The 27,199-nt window shown below is 46.3% G+C and overlaps 1 protein-coding gene across 2 annotated transcripts in view; it reads right to left on the bottom strand.

Moving 5' to 3' along the window:
* Window positions 1-27,199, bottom strand: part of ZFYVE26 (zinc finger FYVE-type containing 26) — a 69,008-nt gene that overhangs the window by 24,683 nt on the left and 17,126 nt on the right. For both annotated transcript variants that reach the window (XM_058655130.1, XM_004584453.2), the window contains exons 12-27: window positions 26,919-27,005; window positions 22,985-23,053; window positions 22,398-22,549; window positions 19,765-19,966; window positions 18,119-18,382; window positions 16,785-16,904; window positions 16,525-16,689; window positions 15,790-16,008; window positions 12,286-12,388; window positions 11,016-11,761; window positions 8,489-8,685; window positions 6,974-7,078; window positions 4,501-4,623; window positions 3,748-3,924; window positions 2,015-2,261; window positions 1,173-1,271 (exon numbers count right to left, since the gene is read on the bottom strand). In XM_058655130.1, coding sequence (XP_058511113.1) covers window positions 1,173-1,271; window positions 2,015-2,261; window positions 3,748-3,924; window positions 4,501-4,623; window positions 6,974-7,078; window positions 8,489-8,685; window positions 11,016-11,761; window positions 12,286-12,388; window positions 15,790-16,008; window positions 16,525-16,689; window positions 16,785-16,904; window positions 18,119-18,382; window positions 19,765-19,966; window positions 22,398-22,549; window positions 22,985-23,053; window positions 26,919-27,005 — 3,075 coding nt within the window. The remainder of the gene's footprint in view (window positions 1-1,172; window positions 1,272-2,014; window positions 2,262-3,747; window positions 3,925-4,500; window positions 4,624-6,973; window positions 7,079-8,488; window positions 8,686-11,015; window positions 11,762-12,285; window positions 12,389-15,789; window positions 16,009-16,524; window positions 16,690-16,784; window positions 16,905-18,118; window positions 18,383-19,764; window positions 19,967-22,397; window positions 22,550-22,984; window positions 23,054-26,918; window positions 27,006-27,199) is intronic.

Raw genomic sequence — 27,199 nt, 5'->3', positions numbered from 1 at the left:
CAGCTCCACTTCCTATCCAGCTCCCTGCTTGTGGCCTGGAAAGCAGTCGAGGACGGCCCAAAGCTTTGGGACACTGCACCCGCGTGGGAGACCCCGAAGAGGTTCCTGGTCCCGGCATTGGATGGGCGTGCACCGGCCCGTTGCAGCTCACTTGGGGAGTGAAACATCGGATGGAAGATCTTCCTCTCTGTCTCTCCTCCTCTGTATATCCGGTTTTCCAATAACAATAAAATCTTTAAAAACAAAAAAAACAAAAAAAACAATACTTTGTTTTTTATTGAAAGGGAGAGAGAGCAAATGTCAGACACAGAAAGAGATCTTCTATGTTCTGGTTCATATTCCAAATGCCCACACCAGCTGTTGCCAAGGCATGGTGAAGCCAGGAGCCAGGAATTCAGTCTGGGTCTCCTACATGGATGGCAGCAATCGAACCACTTGACTCCTGAGGCGCATTCCAACAGAAAGCTAAAGTCAGAAATCAAGCTGGGCCTTGGATTCGGGCACTTCCATAGAGAATGCAAGTGTCTCAAGTGGCATAACCAACTGCTGTGCCCAACATTCACCCTATGTGTCACTTCCAGATGTGTTTCTCTTTTGTAAAATAAAGAAAAATGAGGGTACGTCAAAACATTTGTGAATGGAATTAGAAGGTTTATTTAAGGGAAAAAAACTGAAACCCTCACATATGTGAGGTTTCCAAAAGTTTACTCTCCCCCAAAAAAAGTCAATTGAAAAAAACTGTGCTTTGCAAGATTTTTTTTGCAACAAAAATAAGTTTATTATCTTGTAATTTAATGTGTCTATCAACGTTCTGAGGTACTCTTGTAGAATCTGCTAGGATGACTTGTGTCTATAAGCTACATGAATTATGTATGTGTGTGTACATATGTCTCCCATAGGCAATATTCAGGATTTGTTCATTGTGTCTGTAGAGACTTCATGGGCATACATAAAGCAAATCTTATGGCATACAACTTATGTTTATGGGCATACAACTACAGCAAGACTTAACAAATGACTGTTGAATCTCCTGGGAGACACAAAGCTGAAATGAACTAAGAAATGAGATAGATAATGAGTGTTATAAATGGAAATGAAAAAAAGAAACACAAGAATCAGAAAATCAAGCCAAAGTGCAGCACAGACTGACATTTCTCAAAGCCACTTCTTACCAGGACCAGCAGCAGGAGAGATCTCTGCTGATGACGATCTAGACAGGGTTTCGGGGTCTGAGGCCTGATGGACCATTTCCTGGAGGTGAATCACAGAATCTGTAGGGAGGGAAGATGCTGACCAAACATCGTCCTACCATAGGTGCCTTTATTCACTGTGCTAGGCACTTGGCTCCAAGCTCTGGTGGGTGCCTGATGGTTGGACCACGATTTAAAGAGCTCAGCAGAGGCACTTCTAGGCCAAGAGCACGCACATTTTATAAACTCTTAAAAAAAAATGAAACAAAACAAAACAAAAAAACTTTGGGTCCATGAAATAATGAAGCAGGTGCTAGAATTTTATAAAATGCATCCAGAGATGCCCAAGGGCAGTGGAAAGCCCTCTGGAGGGTACAGAGTTAGAGAAAGAATCATCTAGGAACAGAACTCTGTGCGACCTTTATTTTCTCCATTCCAAACAAGGCCGAGTCAGCTCAGGTACAAGTGAAGTCTGATGGGACCTTGGTAAGATGGTGACCTCTCAGTAGGAAATGAAGCTTAAGGGCTCACTATATCAGGGCTTAAGCCCTTGCCCAGGATGTCCTGTTTCCCAAAACTTCACATTATCATGCGTACAGAGGGCATGTAAGGTCAACCTCCTTGATTTTGTTTGGCCTCCTTTCTCCATCACCAGCGTCTTCCCTATATACAAACAGCCCTCTCTCCTCAAGCATATTCCTTTTATTCTCAACCAACCTCAATTCCTACCCTCCTCCCTCCCCTCCCCAAAAGGGAAGAAATGAAAGCTAAGAAGGGTATTGTTTCCTCCGTGCAGAATCCGCATTCAGGAAGCTGGCAGGTACCTGATCGTTTCTCCCTCAGAGGATATGGGAAGTCCAGTGCTTTTCCGGCATATCTGGAAAGCAGTGAATCAACCTCATCCATGGTGAAGCCAATCTCCTGGTTGGTCAGCAGCTGGTGCAGGGTCTGCACAGCCACGGTGGCCCAATCCACTTTCATGTTCATAAGCAGCTGCTCTAGCATGAGCAGGGGGTTGGAGGACAAGTGGGAATAGCTGGCCCGGTGCTGCTCAGGTAGGGTCAGCAGAACCTATTGAGCGGTAGATACATAAAGAACATTTAACATGGTGGTTAACACACTGGGCTGCCCACATGCCATACTGGAGTGTCTGGGTTTGAGTCTCATCTCTCTTCCTGATTCGTTTCCTATTAAGTGGCATCCTGGGAGGCAGCTGGTGATAGCTCTAGTACTTGGGTCCCTGCCACCCACATGGGGAACCTGAACATCCAGCTCCTGGTTTTGGCCTGGCCCAGCCCAGGAGATCCCCAATTTTCTCTACACATCTCCGCCTTTCAAATAGATAAAGTAAGTAACTGAAAAAAAATTTTTTTGAAAAAGAAAACAGCACACAAATTTCAGAAGAAACTTGAGATTCATAAACTTTTCCTATGAAGTGTCAAAAAATAAATATTTGAGGCTTTCTGACTTATAAGGTCTCTGCCACAAATATTCAACTCTCCCCTTGTACCATGGAAGTAAATATATAAATGAATAAATGCACTCATGTTCCCATTAAAATTTGATTTACAAAAACAGATGAGTATGGAATTTGGCCCAAGGACAGTAGTTAGCTGACCTCTGGCCTGGAGTCACTGGATGATTGAGTTCCTCCTTAACCATTACCTTTTGTTGACACTTCAATGAAAATGAGCAATGCAAGCTGGGATGCCAATGGGCTAGCCAGAAGTGGCAACTCCTGTGTCCCACAGACAAATGATGAATCTAATCTCTCTCTAGAAATCATGCTGAAATGCTCACTGGCTCAGCTCGCTGGCAGTTTACAAGAGTTCTCTCATTTAGTTAACAGGGTGTGGAAAGAGACAAAAAAAAAAGCTAATCTTAGGAATGTTTTATGTTGCTTAACTTTTTTCAAAGATACCTGAGGTCATATTTAACACATTCCCAGGACTCTATTTGTGGGGCAGTTTAGTTAGAATAGTAATTAGCAGAGTGCTAGAGAGCCCAGTTCTCTACAACCTTCCTTCCATGGATTACTTTCTCTAACCCTTAATTTCTTCTATTAGTGTCTCCAGGGTTATGCATTGAAGTGAGTACCAACTTTAACTATGACTAGACAGAACTCCTTTCCATCAGATTAGACTTGCTTGCTAAGTGGTAGTTTTAAATCCTCACATCAAAATCCCTTTGGAAGACAGCCAGTTCCTATTGTTAAGACCAATTTTAATCGATCAGGGTGAGGATCAGCTACTGGTCTTTATTTTTTTTTTAAGTCCAGCCAATTCTATATCTTGTCAGAGCCGGAAGCAGTAATCCAGCAGATGTTATGGAAAACCCCAGGACACCATCAGAGGACCAGGTCAGATTCACCATGGGGGCAGGCAGCAAGAGAATGACACATTTCTAGGAGACTCAGCGCACACACGATGAACTGCAAAGATGAAGATTTTTGAATAGTGCAGGCTAAGAAGGACAGGTGCCAAACAGAAGAGCTACTGAATGTTCTACAACGGGAGTGGGGCCAGCATGCTCTCCACTTCCCCCTTTTCCTTCTCACCTTGGAGCCCATATATAGCGCCTGGATTTCACGGTGTCGGACAGCAGTCAGTTCTCCATAGAAGTGTGTGGTGAGGTAGTTGGCCAAGAAGTGGGAAGTGGCCAAGCTAGGGTGCTGGTCGAGGGCTTGCTCGGTGACCTCAAGGCACATAGTGGGATCAGGGATTCTCTGCAGGAGCTGTTGCAAGGGAAGGTGAGAAGAGGAAGGTGAGGCCAGCAGAAGAATTCAGTGGCCAGCCTAGGTTTGCTTGAGAAAGGAAACACAATTGTGCACCACATGATGCTAATTTCATCTGTGATGAACCACACTTATGGCAGTTATCCCATAAGATTGTGCTGTTCAGTGACACTGTGGCTGTCTCAGATTGTGTAAGTACAAACTGATGTTCACATAAGAATGAAATCAGATGACATCTGGTTCAGAACATATCCCTTCAGTTGTGCACCACGTGACTGTATTTAGCCTTATTCACTTTGGACTCTTTCTCCACACTCATCTCACCATCCCTGCAGCTTCACAAATGAGCCATGGCTTTGATGAGGTCATGACCCAGCTGCCCCACCTGGCATCTCAGGCAGGGCCAGGGCACCTTCTGTCAGGTTCATTACAGCCAGCTCATGATGGACGCAGAGGGGGCAGACCTGAGATTGTGAATGCTGTGTGTGTGGTTCAAAACGAACAAAAAACCACACCTGATGTGTCTCATCTTCTTGATCCTCCCCCAAAGAAAGATGGAAAGAATGAGAGGCTTACTTGGCGAGCCTTTTCATGATCTCTTCTTTCCAGAAGGTGGAGAAGATGCTTCTGATGCAGGCTGATTAAATGTTCCCTTGGCATGGGGTATAGGCAGCCCCACTCCTCACACAATTCGTATTCCTGGAAGGAAATACACTCATCTCAATCTCTTCACATGACCAGCCGTGTCACTCAGCCGGTTTTTGACTGATTGTTCGTAGTAGTCCAGGGTCTGCTCAGCCCTGGGAAGTGTTGGGGAAGTGCTGATGGGAGCTTCACTCAAACGACTAGACTGGCAAAGTAAAGTATAACAATGATGAGAGCAGGCTTATATTACTTTCCTCTTGGGTCTACTATAACCAAGGAAAGTAGATGACATATGGAGCCAGTTGTGGGACATCCTAAGGAGGTGGGAAAGACTGAGGAGATATTAAGGAAGTGGGAAAGGGAGGGAACAGCACTGTGGTGCAGCAGGTTAAGCTGCTGACTGTGACCTCAGCATCCTATGCGCATGCTGGTTCTGATTTAGCTACCTCTGCTTCCAGTCCAGTTCCCTATGTATGCACCTGGGAAAGCAGAACAAGATGCTCCAAGTGCCTGGGACCCTGCCATCCGCATGGGAAATCTGGATAAATTCTAGGTTCCTGGTTCAGTCCTGGCTGTTAACAGCCATTTGGAAGCTGAAATCTCTCTCTACCTCTCCCTCTTTGTAATTCTGGCTTTCAAGCAAACATTAAAAACAAAACAAAACACAAAAACCAGAAGAATTTATTTCAAAAAACAACATCTACTCAGCTCTGACAATAGCCACAGACTTTTTTTTTTTTTAAAGATTTATTTTTTATTTTTATTACAAAGTCAGATATACTGAGAGGAGGAGAGACAGAGAGGAAGTGGAGCTGCCGGGATTAGAACCAGCAGCCATATGGGATCAAGGCGAGGACCTTAGCCACCAGGCCACGCTGCCGAGCCCCACAGACTTTTAAAAGAAAATTTTGGCCATAGCAAGCTAATCCTCCACCTATGGTGCTGGCATCCATGTGGGTACTGGTTCAAGTCCTCGCCGCTCCACTACTGATCCAGCTCCCTGCTAACTGCCTGGGAAAGCAGCGGTGGATGGCTGAAGTCCTTGGATCCTGCACCCTCTCTCTCTGCAACTCAGCCTTTCGAATAAAAATAAATACATCTTTCAAAAACAAGCAAAAAATTTTAATTAAAAATTTTGGCAATGAAGTTAATATGTAAAAATTACATTTCCATAGACCAATAACCTATGGACAAAAAACATGCTGGGAGCTGCGTTCTATCCACGGCTCCCACTTGCAATCCCCTATTGCTTATTTGTGAACTCTGGACTAAAACATCAGAGAATAGAATTCCCAGGGTTCTGTTCAATATCTACTATGGTGGAGTATGGAATCCACTCCCCCTTCCCTCCTCCAACACTGCCTGGGCTGCCTCATTGGTTCTCAGCTCATGCCTATCCTGTGGTATAGTTGCCTATGCCGGGCTCCACCAATCTGGGCTTTTCCAGTCACTGGATGCAAGAGGAGATATCAAAAGGTTCATGGAAAAGTGGAATTAAAATACAAGTTTGGCTTGGAAAAAAAATTCTGAAATTCATACAGTTTTCCCAGCAAATACACTTTCCTTGAACTCTTTAAAGATTCTAATTATGTTACAATCATCTAAATATGTGCCATATCACTTCTCTCCCCAAAATGTGAGTCACTCAATGCAGGCGGTTAGTTAGCGTTGTTGCACCATTGTCCCACAGGGTGACTAGCAGCTAACAGGCTTTCAGCAAATGCTTCCTCAATGAGCAAACACTGGCACGAGCATCTGCATTGAACTAGGTGAAACCTGGCTGTGCACTTGGATGCCTAAAACACCCATGCGACGAGATTTAAATAACTATACAAACATAAATAAAAGATTTATTATATAATAATAATAGATTTAATAAATAATAGATTTAATAACTATACAAACATAAATAAAAAACAACATGGAAAAATGAAATGCAGGGTTTTTTTTAATCACACATGTTTTACATGATTGGAAGACCCCCTATACCAGAACTTTCTTTTTTTCCCCAGTAAAACAAAATCTATTTCCAGTTTTTCTTGGTACTTGATGAAGTATCTTTGTATCTGGGACAATTTTAAGAGCGACTGGGTAAAGGGAAGGATGCTCCTGCCTGGTGACACAGCAGTCCCACTTCTAAGGACACCAGCTACACCCACCACAGCCAGTGTAGATAATCTTAGACATGAATGCCAGAGCAACAGCATAAAAGTGTCAATTGTATTATCTTTTCTACTGATGCTTATGTTGCCAAATTTTACACACCCACACTTGGTTAACTAAATGTGGTATAGTTGCTGCAAAAATTGTTGACATTGCTAGGAGGAAAGGGGTCTAGACAACCAGTTCAGGAGCTGCAGCTGTGAAAAGAGGTGGATGTTAAATACCCCTGAGGAAACAGTACCTGAGCTTCCACAATCATGTTCATGACAGTTGATGGATCCTCGACACAGCAGCTTCTCAAGGCCTGCCAGTCACACCACGCTGGGGGAGTCTGCAAAGCCAGAATCTGAGAAAAGACAGGCAAATCCATCAGAACCCACCGCCGCTTTTCCCTCTGGGAGTCATTCCCGGTGGCATTCCAGGCCACCCCAAGGGCTCTGCCTCAAAGGTAGCATGTCAAAATTTTCTAGAAAAGCAGGGAAGAGAGCAGGTGATTTTGACTGACTGATTTGAAGGGAAGAGTTACAGCGACAAAGAGGGAGAAGTGGGGTAGGGAGGGAGAGATCTTTTCTCTGCTGGTTTACCTCCCAAATGGCTTCAACGGCTGAGGCTGGGATGGACTAAAGCCAGGGGCTTAGAACTCAGCCCAAATCAGGCTCACTTACTTTGGGCCATCTTCTGCTTCTTTGCTAGGTGTATCAGAAGAGAGCCAAACTGGAAGTGGAGCAGCTGGGACTTGAACAGCTGCCCATATGGGATTCTGGCACTGTAGACTGTATCACGGCTTACTGTGCCACGATACCAGTCCCTTCCATGCCTTCTAAGGTCACTTGTACCATGCTCCCCCATCTCAAAATCCATGTCAGATACCCTCTTTGCTTGTGGAATCACATTTCATGCAGCTCTTTAGCTCTGCATGCAAACTACTGAGAAAAAAGAACCTTTTCCACTTGCCATTTTCACTGTCCCTAGTGGAATGGACACATGGAAAAATGAGAGTAACTTCCATGCATGTTATATAATTATTCCTGTTAAATCCACAAAACACATCCCAGAGGAATCTTTCCCTTTCAGAAACCCTTTCACAATGGCTCTGCACATATACAATAATTTTTTAAAAAGACACAATATACATAACAAGCACAAAGTTCAAATGCACGTGAAACAGCATTTGTGCATAGCAAAGTGTTAATTTTGCTACTTTCGCCTCTGCCTAACGCAAACATATTTAAAACTATAAGAAACAGACAGGTGGCCTCCTTCAGCGTAGAAGTTAGATGCAGAGCAAAATTCTTGTGTCTTGAAATCCTCCCTTGTATGAGAAGAGGCTGAGGCTGAGGCTGGAATAAAGGGCGGGAAAAGGCTGTTCCCCTCCTCCTGGTGTCCTAGCCCTCACCTTCTTTTTTGAAAAAAAAAAAAAAAAAAAAAAAAAAAAACACAATTGATTATTTTTATTGGAGAGGAGGAGAGACAGAGTGGATTATTTTCTGTCCGCTGATTCACTCCCCGAGTGGCTTCAATGGCCAGAGCTGTGCCGATACAAAGTCAGGAGTCCGGAGCCTCTTCCAGGTCTCTCATGCGGGTGCAGGGTCCCAAGGCTTTGGGTACTGTCCTTGACTGCTTTCCCAGGCCACAAGCAGGGAGCTGGATAGGAAGTGGAGCTGCCGGGATTAGAACTGGTGCCCATATGGGATCCCGGCATGCGCAAGGCGAGGACTTTAGCTGCTAGGTCACTGCTCTGGGCCCAAGCCCTCACCTTCTGATACACCCGCAGCTCAGCCAGCTTCTTGTGCAGCTCACACTTGAGTCCCTCCTGAACAGCTGTGTCTGAGCTGCAGTAGGCCAGGATCTCCAGACAGAACTCCAGGGGCCACCTGTCCACCAACTGGAGGGCCAGCCGGCTCCTGAGGGATGCGTCTTTCACAGCAAACAGGTACTGCCAACCTTCTTTGTCTGTAAGACAAAAAGATACCCAGTTGGTGCCAGTAAAGCTCAATAGCTCAAGTTACTTTGTTCTTTCTTCTTTCTTTGGGTAAAGATTTATTTATTTGAAAGGCGCAATTACAGAGAAAGAGGAGGGAGAGACATTTTGTTTCAGCTGGGTCACTCCCTAAATGGCCTCAAAGGCCAGTTCAAAGCAGGAGTCCCTGAGTTTCTTTTGGGTCTCCCATGTTGCTACAGGGGCTCAATGACTTGGGCCATCATCCGCTGCTTTCCCAGCAGCAATCGCAGGGAGTTAGACTGGGTGTGGAACAGCCAGGACTTAAACCAGTGACCATGCAGAATGCTGACACTGCAGATGGTGGCTTAACTTGTTGTACCACAATGCTGGCTCCCGCAGAAGGGCTTTGTGGCACAGTGGATTACTCAACTATTTGTGGTACCAGCATTCTGTATTCAGAGTTCTGGCTGCTCTGATTCTGATCTAGCTCTCTGCTAATGTGTCTGGGAAAGCAGCAGCGGGTGGTCCAAATGGCTGGGCTCTTGCCACCCACATGGGAGACTCAGGTGGAGTTTCTGGCTTTGGCATGGTCTAGGTTTAGCTGGTGTGGGCATTTAAGAAGTGAGCCAGCAAACACAAGATCACTCTTTCTTTGCCTTGCTCTCTATAACTCTACCTTTCAAATTTTCAGTCAATTTTTTTTACCCTCAAGAAGAGGACTTTGCTTCGTTTCACAAAACAGGAGCTTGGAGGATCTTTCAATCCATATGGCCTTATCTTGCTTTTGCTCTTGGGGCTGTTACATGCCAAGGAGACAAATCCCTGCATTTCCCTTTGTGTAAATACAAGGCAGGAGACTTTGAGAAGGGAGAGAAGGCAAGAAGCAGCAAGCAGAGGGGGAACACGATCGAAAGGAATGTAGGAAGGGAGGAGGAAGCGACGAGCCACTCTGCATTTCGTCTTGCTGCCGGTACAACACCGATTCACACCCTCCTTGCTGCTACTTCGGTTTTCCCTGCAGTTTTTCTTCTTTGCCACCTAGGAACCACCTGCATGTTATCCCAGCTAAACTAGTTTCACCCCTTGGATAGCCTGTCATCCCTACTTCATAGATCTCTCACAACCCACTTCAGAAATCTGTTCTTGGAGTCGGCTCCAGGGACAAAGATCCCATGCCGGTTGGTGGATTTGTCTGCCTACTCGGGCAGGCATGTTCTTTGCAGAGGGCAGCCAGGCCTCCCACCCTAACTCTTGCTCTCCTAGCAGAGTGTTACAGCTCATTGGCCTTCCACTCTGGTTCCACATCAGCATCTCCTGGGATTGCCCATCAGGCCCGCAGTCTGTTTATATGTCCTCTTTGGAGCAGAGCTATGTTCTTCCCTCTGTGTAGTGCTGTGGCCGCTTTCATGCATAACGGCAGATTCTGGGTGGCTGCCACTGAGTCCATCTGCCTACTAAGTCCTGGATAGCAGAAGCATGCAGATCCCTGTTTTAAATACTTGCCCGAACCTGAACCTCATCCTGATCCTCTGGGTCTGGAACTTAGATAATTTGCAGTTAATGAAATTTCACAGCGATTCTGAAATGCAGGATTGAGACTAACAGGGTGCTTCAGACAGTTCATGGAAAAATGGAAATGGTCACTTTAATGCAAAAAATTTTGGGAACCTTACACCATTTTTCATAATGCGTACTTTCCATAAACTTTACTGATAGCCCTGTTATGCATGGGTCCCACAATTCTTTGTACTAAAATAAACTCATCTTTAAAAACACTTATTCATCTATTTTTATTGAGCTGAAGGGCAGAGAGACATACGGAAGTTTTCTGTTGCATCCATTCAATGTTTGCAAGAGCCATGGATGGTTCAGGCTGAAGCTGGGAACCCAGAAATCCACTCGAGTCTCCCACGTGGACAGCAAAGAGGCACAAACCTGAGTGATTATCTAGAACTTCCCAGAAGCTGGAATTAGGAGCTGAGGTAGAACCTGAACCCAGGCCTTCCAACATGAGGTGGGGCATCCCTGTGGTGTGGGATGGGGCATCCCAAGGAGCATCTTAATCTTTGCAACAAATGCCCACCCCGAGGTTACCTTTCAATTTCACTTTTCCATGAACATTTTGAGTTAATTGACCGAGTTTTGGTTATTGGTCAAGTGCTCATTCTACAGTCAGGCTTGGGTTCTCAACCTGAGTCTTTTCCAAGCCACATTTTATTACCTTTCCTTCCTGGGTAAGCTTCCTCATCTCTCTAAGCCCTTGGCTCCTCCCTGTCACATGTGACTGTGGTGGCACTTTTGCCTCTAGGGAAGGAGGCAGGAGGCACAGCTTTCCACTCACCGCAGGCAGCAGCACAGCTCAGCACTGCATCCTCGATGCTGTTCAGATCATCTGCATCTCGCCCGTACACTTCAGTGAGCCGCAGGGCGCGGGGCCAATCCCTGGCCGCCAGGGCTTCCTCAAAGGCTTCGGTGAGCACATCCAAGGCCAGGGGAGAATGCAGGCCCAAGAGGATAGTGGAGAGGCTGCTCCGACCACAGAGACTTGCTGCCAGACTCTGTCCCTGCTCCAAGGACCCCAGGAGGGGCTCCCAGGCTATCATTAGTGCAGCCTCAAGCACAGGGAATTGTTCCAGAAGGTGCTCGCACTCCCGGGCTACCTGCTCTGCAGTCAGAGGCACCTCCCTGCGGCCACGAAGCTCCTTCCAGGACAAGGTGGGCTTAGCGACCTTTAACCCCCGGGAGGCACCCAGGCAGGCCACTGTAGCCAGTAGCTTGGAGCGGGACTTAAGGAAGGCTAAAGCAGAGGAGGTGAGGGCTGATGAGGCTGAATCCTTTGGGGAGGAGTGAGATTTTTTCTCCCTAGGGGGATGCTCGGTGGGCCTCGGGGAGCTCAGGGGAGGAGGCAGAGGATCATCTAGGCAATGGGAGATATGCTGCTGGGCCAGGATGCCCAGTTGGGTCAGGACAGATGACATCTGCTGGCTCTGCTGGGAAGGGCAAAGAGTAAGGGGCTCACAGCAGTAGTTGACGATGACCTGTGGCACACTTAGGTGGAGACCTTCTCGAGCCACAAGGGCCGCCAGCCTGCAGGGAATGAAGCACAGGGTGATGAGGTCCGACCATGCAGGCACCATCAGATGAACCATAACTGTCTCCTCCTGACTGACAATGGATTGCTCTGACACATGCCCATAAGACAATGATTTTCCACATACTTCACATTTATAATCACGCTGCAGAATAAAATTTCCAGTGTGTACTGGCAGATGAGTTTCAGACATGTGAGTTTACAATGTTAACAGGGGTTGTACTAATTTAATCTCTGAGGATGCTGGCTTCTGTGCAGAATAACTAATTCTGGTAGTGCCAAAGCTTTAGGTTTTTGCCTATCCCAGTGTTTAGATTCACATATTCATTGCTTGCCATGAAAATGCTAGAGATGGTGAGACAGACAAGAAAACGAGGCAAAACCAAATTACAGGCAAAGTATGGAAGAAACCCCTATTCTGTGTTGACCCCTTGCCCAGCCCCGCCCAGCCATGCCCATTCGGCTTCCCTCGATGGACCCCCGAGGGGTCATGGCCAGCTCACTGAGGGTGGCCTCCTACCTGTTTGGAGGAACTTGTCTCTCCAGCAGCAGGTGTGACACCAGCTGGGAAGAGCTCTGCTGCAGCAGGACAAAGGGGTTTCCTACCTTGACCTCCACATGATCTGTAAAGGTAGAGAACATGTTTATGGCACCAATTTTGACAGTGAAGAACTCTGTTACGCAGAATCAAGGAAAATAAAAGCGAAAACCAGTGTCAAAGTGAAGGCAACACTGAGAACCCTTCTGTTGATTCATTGCATATAGGGGGTGTTTTCAATATGACCCCGACTACGAGTTCATGTGCACCTTCCTGCGGCCCAAAGACTTCCAATGCAAACTGTGGCAGGCAAGTAAGGCCTGGACAGTTTACTCTTGCTATCTTTTTTTTTTTAAGATTTATTTATTTTTATTGGAAAGGCAGGTATACAGAAAGGAGGAGAGACAGAGAAGAAGCTCTTCCGTCTGATGGTTCACTCCCCAAGCGGCCGCAACGGCTGGAGCTGTGCTGATCTGAAGCCAGGAGCCTCTTCCAGGTCTCCCACACGGGTGCAGGGTCCCAAAGCTTTGGGATGTCCTTGACTGCTTTCCCTGGTCACAAGCAGGGAGCTGGATGGGAAGTGGAGCCACCGGGATCAGAACCGGCACCCATATGGGATCCCGGTGTGTTCAAGGTGAGGACTTTAACTGCTACGCTATCATGCTGGGCCCCACTCTTGCTATCTTAAACACGACTGAAGTACATGTATAGTACAGGTAGAGTATCCCATATCCCAAATATTTCTGACCAGAAGTGTTCTGAATTTCATTTTTAGATTTGGACTACTTAACATATACATAATAGGATATTTTTTGGGATGGAACTTAAGCTTAAAAATGAAATGTATTTCTGTTTTATATACACAATATATGTAAATGCTTCAAAAAGTTTGTGAAAAATGGAGTAAAAAGACAAAACTTTCCAGTTAAAACTTGGAATTCTATGCATGAAGTTTTCAAATATTTCACAAGAAAGATGTTGTGTTGTGGCACAGTGGGTTAATCCTGTTAGTGATGCTGGCATCTCATATTGGAGTAGCTGCTCTGATTCCAATGCAGTTTCCGCGAATGAGCCTGGAAAAGCAGTGGGTGATGGCCTGAGTATGAGGCTCGTTGCTACACACATGGAATTCTTGGCTGCTGTTTTCTTCCTGACCTAGCTCTGGCCATTGCAGTCATTTGAAAAGTGAGAGATGATTCCTCATTCTTAGCTTTTAAAAAAAGAACATATATGGCCCAGCACAGTAGCCTAGTGGCAAAAGTCCTTGTCTTGCATGTGCCAGAATACCACATGGGTGCCAATTCGTGTCCCAGTGGCCCTGCTTCCCAACCAGCTCCCTGCTTGTGGCCTGGAAAAGCAGGTGAGGATGGTCCAAGGTCTTGGGACCCTGCAGACATGTGGGAGACCCAGAGGAGATTCGTGGCTCCTGGCTTCAGATCGGCGCAGCTCCAGTGGCTGTGGCTGCTTGGAGAGTGAATCATTGGATGGAAGATCTCCCTTTTTGTCTCTCCTCCTTTCTGTATATCTGACTTTTCAATAAAAATAAATAAGTCTCATTTTGAAAAAAGAACATTAAGAGATTGCAAGTTTCTATGTACCTCAATAAATTCATCTTTTAAAAAGATTTATTTATTTCACTTGAAAGTCAGTGTCATAGAGAGAGAGTGAGAGAGCAAGAAAGATCTTCTACCCAGTGGCTTGTTCACTCCTCAGATGGCTGCAGTGGCCAGAGGTGGGCTGGTCTGAAGCTGGCAGCCTGGAGTTTCTTCTGGTTCTTCTACATGGGTGCAGGGACCCAAGGCTTTGGGCCATCCTCTGTTGCTCTCCCAGGCCATTAGCAGGGAGTTTGATGGGAAGTGGAACAGCCAGGACTTAAAACAATATCCATAAGGGATGCTGGGGGTTTAGGTGGAGGATTAGCCTGCTATGATACCACATCAGCCCCAAATTCTTCTCTTTATTCAATTTCCAAAGGACTTTTTGGAGTTCTCCCATATGCATAGCCTGAAGGTAATCTTATATGATATTTTTATTTATTTAAAAAATTATTTTAGAGGCTGGCACCATGGTTCAGCAGGCTAATCCTCCACCTTCAAGTGTGGGATATGTGTACCCGTATGGGTCCTGGTCCATGTCCCAGCTGCTCCACTTCACTTCTAGCTCCCTGCATATGGCCTGGGGAAACAGAGGAGCATGGCCCAAAGACTTGGGACTCTGCACACACATGGGAGACCCGGAAGAGGCTCCTGGATTTGGATTAGCTCAGCTCTGGCCATTGCGACCATTTGGGCAGTGAAACAGTTGATGGAAGATATTTCCCTTTCTGTCTTTGCTTATCTCTGTAGTTCTGCCTTTCCAAAAACAACAACAACAAATAAATAAATAATAATAATAATAAAAACTATTTTAAAAATCTTATTTGAGAGGCAGAGAGAAAGAGAAAGACAATGATTCATTCCCCAAATACCCAATATGTTTGGGGCTGGGCTGGGGCAAAAGCAAAAAGTTAGAATCACAAGCCACATTTCCCACATGGGTGGCAGGAACCCAAGCACTCAAACCATCTCTGCTGCCTCGCAGTCTCCGCATTGCTGGGAAGCTGGAGTCCAGAGCCAGCGTCGGGGATCAAACCTAGGCTTCTCCAGGGGGTGACTGGAGTTTTAACTGTTGGCTAACTGCCTGCTTGATCACAATATTTTTAGTGCAACTGTGTTTTCACTATGATTTATCCCATGAGGTATGATGGGGAATTTTCTACTTATTGCATCAAATTGTCAAATTCAAAAGGTTTGCTATTTTGGAATATTCCAGATTTTAGATTTTTGGATTAGGGATGCTTAATCTACAGTTGCATCATGGATTCAGAAAAATCCAGCACTCCCGTCAGAGCGTGCATTGCTCTGCTGGGTCCATAAATCCACAAAGCTCCCAGGGTCTGATAGAGCTTTTCCAATCCCCAAGTCCATGAGAACTTTTGAGTACTCTGTATGTTACCCAGTGACTTAGAGGTCTTACAAATCTAGTGTCCTTGGCTAGTGTCACACCCAGAATCTCTTCATCAAGCACCCTTCTCTGGGCCCGGCGGCGTGGCCTAGCAGCTGAAGTCCTCGCCTTGAACGCCCCGGGATCCCATATGGGTGCCGGTTCTAATCCCGGCAGCTCCACTTCCCATCCAGCTCCCTGCTTGTGGCCTGGGAAAGCAGTCGAGGGCAGCCCAAAGCTTTGGGACACTGCACCCGCGTGGGAGACCCGGAAGAGGTTCCAGGTTCCCGGCTTCAGATCGGTGCGCACCGGCCCGTTGCGGCTCACTTGGGGAGTGAAACATCGGATGGAAGATCTTCCTCTCTGTCTCTCCTCCTCTCTGTATATCCGGCTTTCCAATAATAATAATAAACCTTTAAAAAAAAAGAAAAAGCACCCTTCTCTCCCTTGCCCTAAACACTTGCAGCCCAGCCAAGACTCTACTTCCACTTTCTTGCCCCTTACCAGGCTCCGAGCTCAGACTCCGAAGCAGAATAGCAGCCAGGGTGCTGCAGTAAGTGAAGAAGGTGCCCACGTAGTCAGTCAGGCTGCTGCCCGCTTGAGTCTGTTTGCCCAAAGTTTTCTGGAGGAGCTGAGACTGGACACGCACAGGGTGGGCCTCGGTATCCGAAACTTTTTGGGCTGCCTGCTCCACCAGGGAAGACAGTGGAGAACTCCTGGGCTCTGAGAGAAATACAACAGAAGGGACACAAGCTTTAATTTATGCACCCAGCTTTGTGTCAGTTTCTGACCCAGTATGGGAACCAGGCCTCTCATATGCTGCATATGCCATCCGGAAGCACCCTTACAAAGCAGACAGAAAACCACAGGGGTGTCCTGGACAGGTGGAAGTTGGACTCTGAAAAATCCGAGCACAATTCTGTTTGCACCCTCTGAAGTGGATCAGTGGATTTCACCCTTCTTTGGGTGAAATAATTGATCAACGGCTGACTTGAGCCTGGTGGGTATACTTCTCATATTGCATGAGTGGAGTACAATGAATCAACAAATAGAGGGTTAACCACCCTTTACATTGAGATGGGTGAAGCCATGGGCTGTGCCCTGGCCAACAGGAAGGCTGGCTGAGTGGTGCAGTTTAGGCCTCAGCCTTTGCCCCTTCAGCTGCTTCGCTCTCTGCTCTTTCCCCTCCCCAGTTAAGCCCTTCTTTGCATATCTGTGTCCAAGCCCACAGCCCTGTACCTGGCAGCTCTAGCGCCTCTCTCAGCGACTGCAGGACCTGATCCAGCTGCTGGGAGAGGGTGGCATGGCTGGTAACACAGTCCTCGGTGAGGCTGGGCCAGCACATCTGCAGCAGCTCAGTGATGCTGTGCCGGGGTGGGCTTCCTCCCTTTTCTTCTATGCTCTCTACGGAAAGTAAGTGAGAAAGATAGTTAGGTGTGCTGCTGACCCAATGTTCCAAGTCCAGGGGAGGCAGGGAAAGAGAGAGAAAAGCAACTCACCTGACTTAGCTTGTCCAGCTGACTGAAGTGGATAGTTCAGAATCTTACTGATTTGTTGAAGGACAAGTGGAAACCCTCGAATGCCATCAACACCGAGGAGAACACGGTCTGGCCGTCGACCTGGAAACAGGTGAAGGAAGAAGGCATGCAGTAAACAAATAAATAACTTTCAGAGACTTACACCCAGCTCTACTTTTTTGTTAAACATAAATGTATTTATGTGATAGGCGGGGAGACAGAGAATTGTAATTCACTAGCTCCAAATGCGTACAGAGGCTGTGTCTGAGCTGGACGGAGGCTGGGAGCCAGATATGCGGTATTAGCCCCATATGACTGGCAGGTCCCCAGCTGTTGCCTCCCAGGGTGCACAGCAGCAGGAAGCTAGACATGGAGTAGAACCAGAACTGGGATTCAGGCATTCTGATAAGGAATACAATTATGTTAATTGCTAAACCAAGGTAACTGCTTGTGGCCTATAAGTATATTTTCTCCTATAATAAGGAGGAAATACATGCTGCATTTTGAGTGGCAATCTGGCTTATCTGCTGCTTGGGTTCCCAGGACTACCTCTGGCAAGATATCCCAGCCTGTCAACTGGAATGGTTTCAAACTCTCTGCCCTCGCCATGGATTGCTGTCTCAGGCAAACAAGACTCCCTTTATTATTATTTTTTTTTTTATTCAGGTTTACTGAAGAGAGGATGCATAACCTAAAGGCACAAACTGCACTAACTTGACTTTGAACATATCCTATGCTTACACTATCTTGCACATTGGAAAACAGGTTCCTCAAATCATTGTAGCTGTCTATGACAATTCAGAAAGTAGCGGGGGAGGGTACCGGGGCCAGTGTCATGGTATAGTGGCTTAGGCCTTCGCCTGCAACACTAGCGCCCTATAAGGGTGCCAGTTGACGTTCCAGCTGATCTACTTCCAACCCAGCTCCCTGTTAAAGTGCCTGGGAAAGCAGCAGAGAAATGTGCAAGAGCTTGGGCCCCTGGACCCCTGTAGGGGATGAGGATAAGGTTCCCAGCTTCTGGTTTCAGCCTGGCTCAGTCCTGGCTGCTGCGGCCATCTTGGGAGTGAACCAGCAGATCAAAGATCTCTCTCTCTCTGCCTTCCAAATAAATAATATTAAAAAAAAAAAAAAAAGAAAGAAAGAAAGAAAAAGAAAATGGTACTCACCTTCTTTGTACTACCACAAGGAAATCTGATCAGTCTTTTCTCCTTGTCCTCCTACCCCCAGTGACCACCTTCTTCTTGGCACAAGCTAGCTACTCTCAGAAACTCTCTCCCATTTGAGAAGTGGGGACACGGCCAGGCCCACACACTCACCCCGGCTCTCCAGGCTATGGTTCAGGCGCCGCTCGGCTGTTTCCAAAAGCTGCTTACAGGTTTTCCAGAGCTGGCACTGAGAGCAAGCCAGGTCAAAGGCAGCCATGGCAGGGGGGCTGAGGTCCTCCAGCACCTCTCGCAGGGGAGCGGTGGGCTCCAACAGAGCCGTGCGCAGCCAGAAGTCCTCTTGGAGTGTGGGGATAGGGTCTCCGGAGGTGCTCAGCAGCTTGTCGGTCACGTCAGAGATGGAGTAAAATACCATCCCTGGACACCCAGCAGAGGAATAACAGGCAGAGGGTTAGAATGTCTTGGGCTCCTGCTTCAGGTAGGAAAAGGAATTACCTAGCCCTGTCAGGACAGGCCACTCTGACAGCCCCAGAACCAAATAAGGAGGAGCAAGGACTCGGAGGGAAGAAAAGAGCTCTAAAATATACTGCCAAAGAAACAAGGCAGCTAAAGGTATTTGCTGGAAGGGCTTGTTTACATTAGAGTACATAGGGTGCGAGTATATTCTAGAACAGGCATAGACATCTTCCAGGAGAATGAGCAACAATGTGTGATGGAAATAGGATATATAGCCACTGCTTGCATCTATGGGCTTAGCATTTGTGACCTCAGCAATCAATGGGTTGAAAATACTAAGGAATAATAATGAACACATGGGCCTGGTGTGGTAGCCTAGTGGTTAAAGTCCTCGTTTTGTACATGCTGGGATCCCATATGGGTGCCAGTTTGTGTCCTGGCTGCCTTGCTTCCCATTCAGCTCCCTGCCTGTGGCTTGGAAAAGCAGTCAAGGATGGCCCAAAGCCTTGGTACCCTGCACCCACATGAGAGTCCTAGAAGAAGCTCCTGGCTCCTGGCTTTGAATTGGCTCAGCTCTGGCCATTGTAGCCACTTGGGGAGTGAACCAGTGGATGGCAGCTTTTAGTCTCTCCTCTTTGTAAATTGGTCTTTCTAATAAAAAAAATCTTAAAAAAAAAGAGAACACATTCAGACATTTTCTTGTTACTAGTTCCTAAAAACTTACAAGGGTATTACAAGGAAGCTAGAGATATTTAAGTGAACAGGAGGTTGTATATGGATTATACCCAAATACAACATCATTTTACATAAGGGACTTGAGCGTTTGTGGGTTCTGGTGGCTGTGGGATTCTGGTACCAAGCTCCTGCAGACCCTGTGAGCAGACCAGGGAGACGCTGGGACCAGATGCCACTTTCAATGCATCAGGAAAGGAAGAGGTGGTCAGCTTTGAGAACTGAGGTTATACGTGTTAACACACAGACAGTAAAACAATCTGTTTTGCCTCTGAAGAATTATCTGGGAAGAAAATAAACTCCTAGCGACATGCCAAAAGTTGCAATGGTGGCCACTGAAACACAGGGTGGAAACATTATTCACCCCTTCCGTTCAGGTGGCCCTAGACAAGTGTGCTGGGGGGACAGGCACCCAAGCCCCCTGAACAGGGAGAAGTAGGTTGCAGATAGAAAACCACTCTGAATGCATCAACATGGCTGCTTGTCAGGACAGGTCTCCTACTTTGGGTTTCTGTTTACGGTCATGAAGATCGTCTGATTTGGACATTTCTTCCCTCCCTCCCACCTCTTCCCCTCTCCTTCCCCCAGGGTGGCTGTAAGGGCAGCCTGACCTGCAGCCGCCGCACTGCCAATGGCCTGCAGAGTTGAACGGCCACTGCCAGTTCTCCGAATGGTGCTGCTGCCCCCGTCTGAGTTGTTGTTTTCAATCTTGTGTTCTACCCGGGCCAGCTCCTGGATCACCTCCTGGTAGCGCTCCATGAACATCAGTTCTCCACAGCTGGGCGAGGACTTCAGGTTGAACATGAATACCACCTGCAACCGGAAGTGCAGCATGTCTAAGGAAGGAACAGCCTGCCAATCAGTACACTGTGGCCCAACCACATCCAATGGGATCATGGAATGTTAAAAAAGCAGATCAGGCAAAACAACAACAACAACAACAAAACAAAAAACAAAAACTGGTAAATGGCAGAAGAAAGACCATTAGTGCCCCAGCAGAGAATAAGTTGTACAGTTTAAGAGGAAATACACATGGCCAGTACAAAATGAGACAGTGTTTCCCTTTACCAGCAATCTCCTATTGTAGTATCAAGACTGTATTATATCTGCCACAACAACAGAGCTTCAAAACAAACCCTCCGGAAGAAACTGTCACAACTGTGGGAGAAACAGTTTGGCAATCTAGACAGTTCTCGAAAGGCTTAAGGAGACATACGAGAGAGGTCTTCCATTTACTGCTTTGCTCTCCAAATGCCTGCAACATCTAGGGCTGGGGCAGGCTCAAACCAGGAGCCAGGGGTTCAAGTTAGTTCTCTTACGGGAGTTATAGGAACCTGCCACTTGCTGTCTCCAGGCTGTATATCTAGGGAGCTGGAGTTGGAAGTAGAGTTGGGACTTGAACCTAGTCACCCCAATGTGAGACATGGGTGGCCCAAATTATGTCTTAACCACTATGCCAAATGAGTCCCCCACTGCCAGTAACTTTTATAAAAAATGTTCTTAAGGAAATACTCCAGAAGACTTAACGCCTAAAGCTCATCATTTTGGCATGATTTACTCCAACTATTATATGATTGAAAATAATTTATATCACAATGTTAAGAAGGCTCCAATCTAATGTTTTCAACTTAAAATAATCTTACTTTTAAAAAGTCATGCAAGAATATTCAAAAAGTGCATACTGTAAAAAACTTCATGGATTTCAAAATTTTCATATATAAAATAAACTTAACATCTTTTGAGTTCCCTTTCCCAGGAAGATTCCTATTTTCCCTGGAGGATAACAATTATCGACATCATTGAAGTTTGAGATCTAAAATGATCACTGGGATTTAAGCAGAGAACACCCTATCATCTAAGTTTCTGCAAGATTTGTTTCTCAACCATTGAGCTTGTATGAAAGAAAATACTTTTACCTACATGTAAGGGGACTAGAGTAAGTATTATTAGTATCATAAGGGATTTAAAAATGATTTATTCATTTAACTTGAAAGAGTTACAGAAAGAGAGAGAGAGAAAAAAAGAGAGAAGGAGGGATGAAGAAACAATGAGGTCTTCCATCTATTGGTTCACAGCCCAAATGACCATAACATCTGGAGATGAGCTGAACCATAGCCTAGAGTGAGGAGCTTCCTCTGAGTTTCCCACATGGGTGCAGCAGCCCAAGGACTTGGGCCATCCTCCGCTGCTTTCCCAGGCCACAAGCAGGGAGAAGAATTGGGAAGTGAAGAAGTAGGGACTCAAACTGATGCTCGTATGGGATGCTGGTGCCTCAGGTAGGATTAGCTTACAACGCCACTGTACTGTTGCCTTCCCACTCCCTGAAGGTTTTTCAAATTAGAAGGTTAGTGTTTCAGGGCCAGCACTGTGACAGAGTTGCTAAGCCTCTGCCTATGAGTGTTGACTCAAGTCCTATTGCTTTCCAATTCAGCTCCCTGTTAATTTGCCAGAGAGAGCAGTGACAGATGGCTTAAGTACTTAGCCCCTGTATCCATGTGGGAGACCCAGATGAAGCTCCCAGCTCTGGTCATTTCTGCCATTTGGGGAGAAAACCAGTGGATGGAAGATCTCTCTTTCTCCCTGTCTCTTCTTTTCTGTAACTCTGCCTTTCAAATAGAAATAAAGAGATCTTTTTTTTTTTTTTTTTTTAAAAAAAGCAGGGGGGATAGTGTTTTGTGTAATTAAATTCAAATTAGGGCTTGCATCCAATCCTGCCAGCATTTTCACAAGGCAAGAGAAACAGATGTTATATGTTACTTCAGTTCCACAGAAGGACACTGGAGCTCACAGAGGCTAACAGCCATTCTGATTACTGTTTCAGTGCTGTTTTCGCACCCAACAGGAACACCCTCGCTTGTTAGCTTACTATAGTTCATATATACAGCCTGGGCAGTCTGTTGACCACTGAAAATGGCCTGTATCATGCTTATTTTTTTATCCTATAAAAACAGGCGTATGTCCAGAGAAGGAGTTTGAAGTGGTGGAATTGCAGCTGAATAGTTTCTTTTACCTTGTATATAAACAACAGAAATGATTCCGTGTCTCTACATCTCCAGTGCTGAGGACCTGGACTGGACAGTGGCTCCCTTTGACTCAAGGCCACCACCCCCTCCCTGGGATCTCCCAGGTGGCTCTGGCTGCACAGGTGTGGAGCTCCAGGGATGCCCTGCACCCACAGCCAAGCAGGGGGCTGACTTGGCAATCTTTCCTCTGCCAAGTGCCTGGCGAGGCTTCTCTTTCTTACCTGATGGGCTTCTGCGAAGTTCTCGCGGAGGATGCAGGAGGCCAGCAGGGACTCCGGTGGGGAGAACATCATGGGGATGAGGGAACTCTGGGGCTGCAGCTGCAGCCGGCCGTCCAGCTCATGCCGCCATGACACAGCGCTGAGGCTACCCTCTGTTGGGACAGGAGGATGTGGAGGAGCGACTGGGAAGTCATACATGTTGAGCAGAAATCACACTACTGACCATTTCCCGCCAAATCCTCATCTCCTCTAACTTCTGAAGGGTCTTTAAATGGGTCTCCATTCTTTTCTTTTTCTTTTCCTCCAAATAAAGGAGAAACCCATGCTATCACTTTTGGAAACAAGACTTAAGTGCCAGCTTCCATCTTTGGTGATTTTCATTTCTCCCTGATCATGAGTAACTCCACTGGGAGTGAAATAACCCTTCTTCTCTCTTTTTCTCAGTTGAAATCTCTCAGGCCACCTATCGCACAGCCCACTGGAGCACAGGCATGAACTGCTCAGTCCTGGCTTTTTATCGTGGTGTGTGAAACTTCTGCTTCAGGACAAAGATGCTGCAGGTCGGCAGCGAGGTGGGCCCCGCATACCTGAAGTACTTGTGCTCAGCTCACTGCTTGTGCTTTCCAGGGATGGGTTCGAAGTTCTGTCCCGGCCACCTAGATGTATTAGGAAGAAGAGAGGAAATCAGTCACCAGGTCTTTATAGAGTGTAGGAAGTGTCACAGTGGCTTCAAGGCCAAGATCAATGCAGATGCGAGAATAACAGGTGACTACAGACTCACTGCTCCTTTCCCAGCAAGGGCCAGGGATAGACTGAACATGGCCCCAGGGCTTACTGGACATGGCCTAAACAAGGATTTCCAATGTTGGAATCTGAGAATCATGGCAATTTTCAAGTTATTTCTTCTTCTTCTTTTTTTTTTTTTTTAAGGTTTATTTATTTTTATCACAAAGTCAGATATACAGAGAGGAGGAGAGACAGAGAGGAAAATCTTCCGTCCGATGATTCACTCCCTAAGTGACTGCAATGGCCGGTGCTATGCCGATCCGAAGCCAGGAGCCAGGAACTTCTTCCAGGTCTCCCACACGGGTGCAGGGTCCCAAGGCTTTTTGGCTGTCCTCGACTGCTTTTCCAGGCCACAAGCAGGGCGCTGGATTGGAAGTGGAGCTGCTGGGATTAGAACCTGCGCCCATATGGGATCCCAGCGCGCTCAAGGCAAGGACTTCAGCCGCTAGGCCATGCCGTCAGACCTCAAGTTATTTCTACATGTAAGAAACTACCATCTGCTCACTATGAATCAGAAATATTCCAAACAAATGTAAGCACAAATATGATCAGAAACTAGCAAAGAAATGTTCCTTTTTTTCAAAGAATTTGTTTACTTGAACAGCAGAAGGACAGAGAGAAAGAGAGACAGAGAGAAAACTTTTCCATCACTGGTTCACTCCCCCACTGCCCATAATGGCCAGGGCTGGGCCAGGCTGAAGCCAGGAGCCTGGAACTCCATCTAGCTCTCCAACATGAATAGAAGACTTGGGCTATCTGCCCGGCTTCACCAGGTGCATTAGCAGGAAGCTGTAATGGAAGTGGAGCAGTTGAGACTCTAACTGGCATCCATATGGGATGCTGGCGTTACAGGTGGCAGCTTAACCAAACAAGCCACAGTGCTGGCCCCAGAAAGTTTTTGGACTTGGAGAAAGATGAGGGCATGCTTCTGGTCTAGTGGCTGAGATGCCTGTAGCTCATACCAGAGCATCTGGCTTTGAGTCCTGGCTCTGCTCCTTCTGGCTTCCGACTGATGGTGCACCCTGGAAGGCAGAGGAGATGGAGCAAGGGGTTGGGGCCCTGCTGCCCACATGGGAATGAATTCCTGGAGTGAAGTCTTGACTCCAGGCTTCATTTTAGGCATCTGGGGAAGAGGACCAATGGATAGGAGCCCTGTCTTTGTTTCTCTGCCTCCAGATACATTTTTTTAAGGTGCATCTCTCATAAAAAGAAATCCAAGAGTAATGAGTCTGTTCGCAAATAAAAAACAACAACAAAACAGAAATGACATTTTCATATTTTGAAAAGTTAGAGAATGCAAGTTTAAATCCTTTCCTGCCAAAGACCATTGTGAGCAAAGGTCTAGAGGAAAAGTTTCTCAAATCAGCTTTCCTTAACTGCTAGGAGGTTCACTGTCCCTTAGCATGCTCATGAGGACTGGAACAATCCTGAACCCCTGGGCTCACTGACTGCACTGTCCTTCAGAGGATGAGATGACACAGCACCTGTTTTTGGCCTGGATGAGTCAAGTGGATGCAAACTTTGCCTTCTAACGCAAACCTACTATTTTTTTTTAAACCACTTATTTGAAAGACTGAGTTACGAGAGAGAGGGAGAGACAGAGAGGTCTTCCATCTACTGGTTCACTCTCCAAATGGCCACAACAGCTGGAGCTGGGCTGGTATGAAGTCAGGAGTCAGGAGGTTCTTCTGGATCTCCCACATGGGTGCAGGAAGTCAAGGACTTGGGCCATTTTCTGCTGCTTTCCCAGACACATTAGCTGGAAGCGGGATCAGAAATGGAGAAACCAGGAATTGAGTCATGCTCATAGGAGATGCTGGCACAACAGATGATGGCTTTACTGGCTATGTCGCTGTGCTGGCCCCTGATCCAAACTTATTAACTCAGCAGAGTAAGAGCCGCAGCAACCCAGGCTTGAGGCTTCCTAGGTTTCTGCTGTGGCCATCTCTTTTGTTGCTGCTTAGCTGGGGCCCACTCGGCTTTCAGCTGGGTTCAAGCTTCGACTCCCTCCTGAAACCTGTTTCCTTAACTTGTGGGAACCCGGTGATGCACTTTTCCAAGAGATTTTCTTTCTGTTTTCAGACAGTGTTTGCATTCAGGGTACATTTTTCTTGTTTTCTGGCTATGTGGGTAAATTACAAATTCTTTAAAGACAAAGGCTTGCAATACGCATCATGTTTCATGTTTGAGAGACTTAATATTGTTTAGCACATATGAAACTAATCCTTTAGAAAACTGGCACCAAAGATCTAATGGAAATGTGATAATTTATAACTTCAACACTGTACTCCTGCACAGCCTTCCTGTATTACACAACTTTAGGAAAAACCCATCAATAGGCAAAAACTAAAATAGGAAAAAAGTACAGTACACAATCACAAAATATTTTCTTTACTGTAATGAAACAAGAAAACTCAATAGGAAAATAGACCTCAGACATAATTAAACAGTTCACAGAAAAACATACAGGTCCAATAACTGTAACAAAAAAAATCAGTCTCAACCTAAAAAAAGTACTAAAGCAATGTTGCAGCAATATTATGTTAATGATAGTGACAATGACTTTAAAAATTTGGTATTACTCATTGATGGATATAAATGGAAAGAGGTAACCACATACACCCAGCTGCTAAGAAATAAAAAATTGTTCCACCTTTTACAAGGCATCTATCTATATTTAATATTTATGCACCATTCACTTACCAATTCTACTCCTAGGAACCTAATCTATACTCATTTAAATTTGCATAGACATGTACCAGGTTATTTATTATAGTACTGTTTGTAATAATAAAAAACTGGAAACTGAAATGTTCATGAACAAGGCCCACATCATAATGGAAATACTAAACAAACATCAAAATGATAAGTGAAAGAAACCTGTTCTCAATATATTATTTGCTATACCTCTTCATATAAAGGTACTTCAAAAAGTTCATGGAGGCAGGGGCTGGTACAATGGTACAGTAGGCTAACCCTCCTCTTGTAACCCTGGTATCCCTTGTGGGAGTCAGTTGAGTTCTGGTTGCTCCACTTCCAATCCAGCTCTCTGCTTAAGGCCTGAGAAAGCAGCGGAGGATGGACCAGGTGCATCGGCTTCCACACCCACGTGGGAAACCTGGAGGAAGCTCCCGGCTCCTGGTTTTGGACCAGCCCATCTCGTCAGGAAGCTGAAATCAGGAGCTAGGGTTGGGTATCAAGCTCGGGCATTCTGATAGGGGACATAATGACCAAAAGTTCATCGCTAAACTATTTTTTTTTTAAAGATGTATTTATTTTTATTGGAAAGTCAGACTTACAGAGAGGAGGAGACATAAAGGGAAAGATCTTCCATCCACTGGCACACTCCTCAAATGACTGTAATGGCCGGAGCTGAGCAGATCCAAAGCCAGGAGCCCCTTCTGGGTCTCCCACTCGGGTGCAGGGTCCCAAGGCTTTGGGCCGACCTCAACTGCTTTCCCAGGCCACAAGCAGGGAGCTGGATAGGAAGTGTAGCACCCGGGACACAAACTGGTGGCCATATGGGACTCTGGTGCACCAGATCACTGCGCCAGGCCCTAAACATTTTTTAAATTTCATTTTTCCGTGAATGCTTTGAAGTATCCTTGTACAAAGAGAATAAATGAAAAAAGTTGAAGTTTTTGATATTTATAGTATGACGCACACACACACACATATATATATATGCCCTTGCATGGGGCATGGCAATGAGGTACAGAGAGCTCTTCAGATTACCTGTCCGACTCTTCCTGGTCCGACGACCCCGGCGGAGACTAGGGTGCCGTGTGGCCATGGGCCGGTATCTTCTGGAAGGCTGCTCCTCTGAAAGAGCAAGGCCAACGGGACCCAAGGAGAGTGGTCAGCTTGGATGGCATCTGCCTCTTGAGGGGGCATGAACAGGAAGATGTGCCCTGGGCTCTGAGCTATGGAGTGATTCCCTGCGGCAGCTGCCACTGGCTGCCATGGTGCTAGGTCCTTGGGTTATGCTGTGTCATTCATGTGCACTTGCAGCCCTC

This window comes from Ochotona princeps, chromosome 26 (genome assembly GCF_030435755.1).
Source record: "Ochotona princeps isolate mOchPri1 chromosome 26, mOchPri1.hap1, whole genome shotgun sequence".
Lineage (NCBI taxonomy): Eukaryota > Metazoa > Chordata > Mammalia > Lagomorpha > Ochotonidae > Ochotona > Ochotona princeps.
This window is presented reverse-complemented; position numbering and strand designations above follow the sequence as displayed.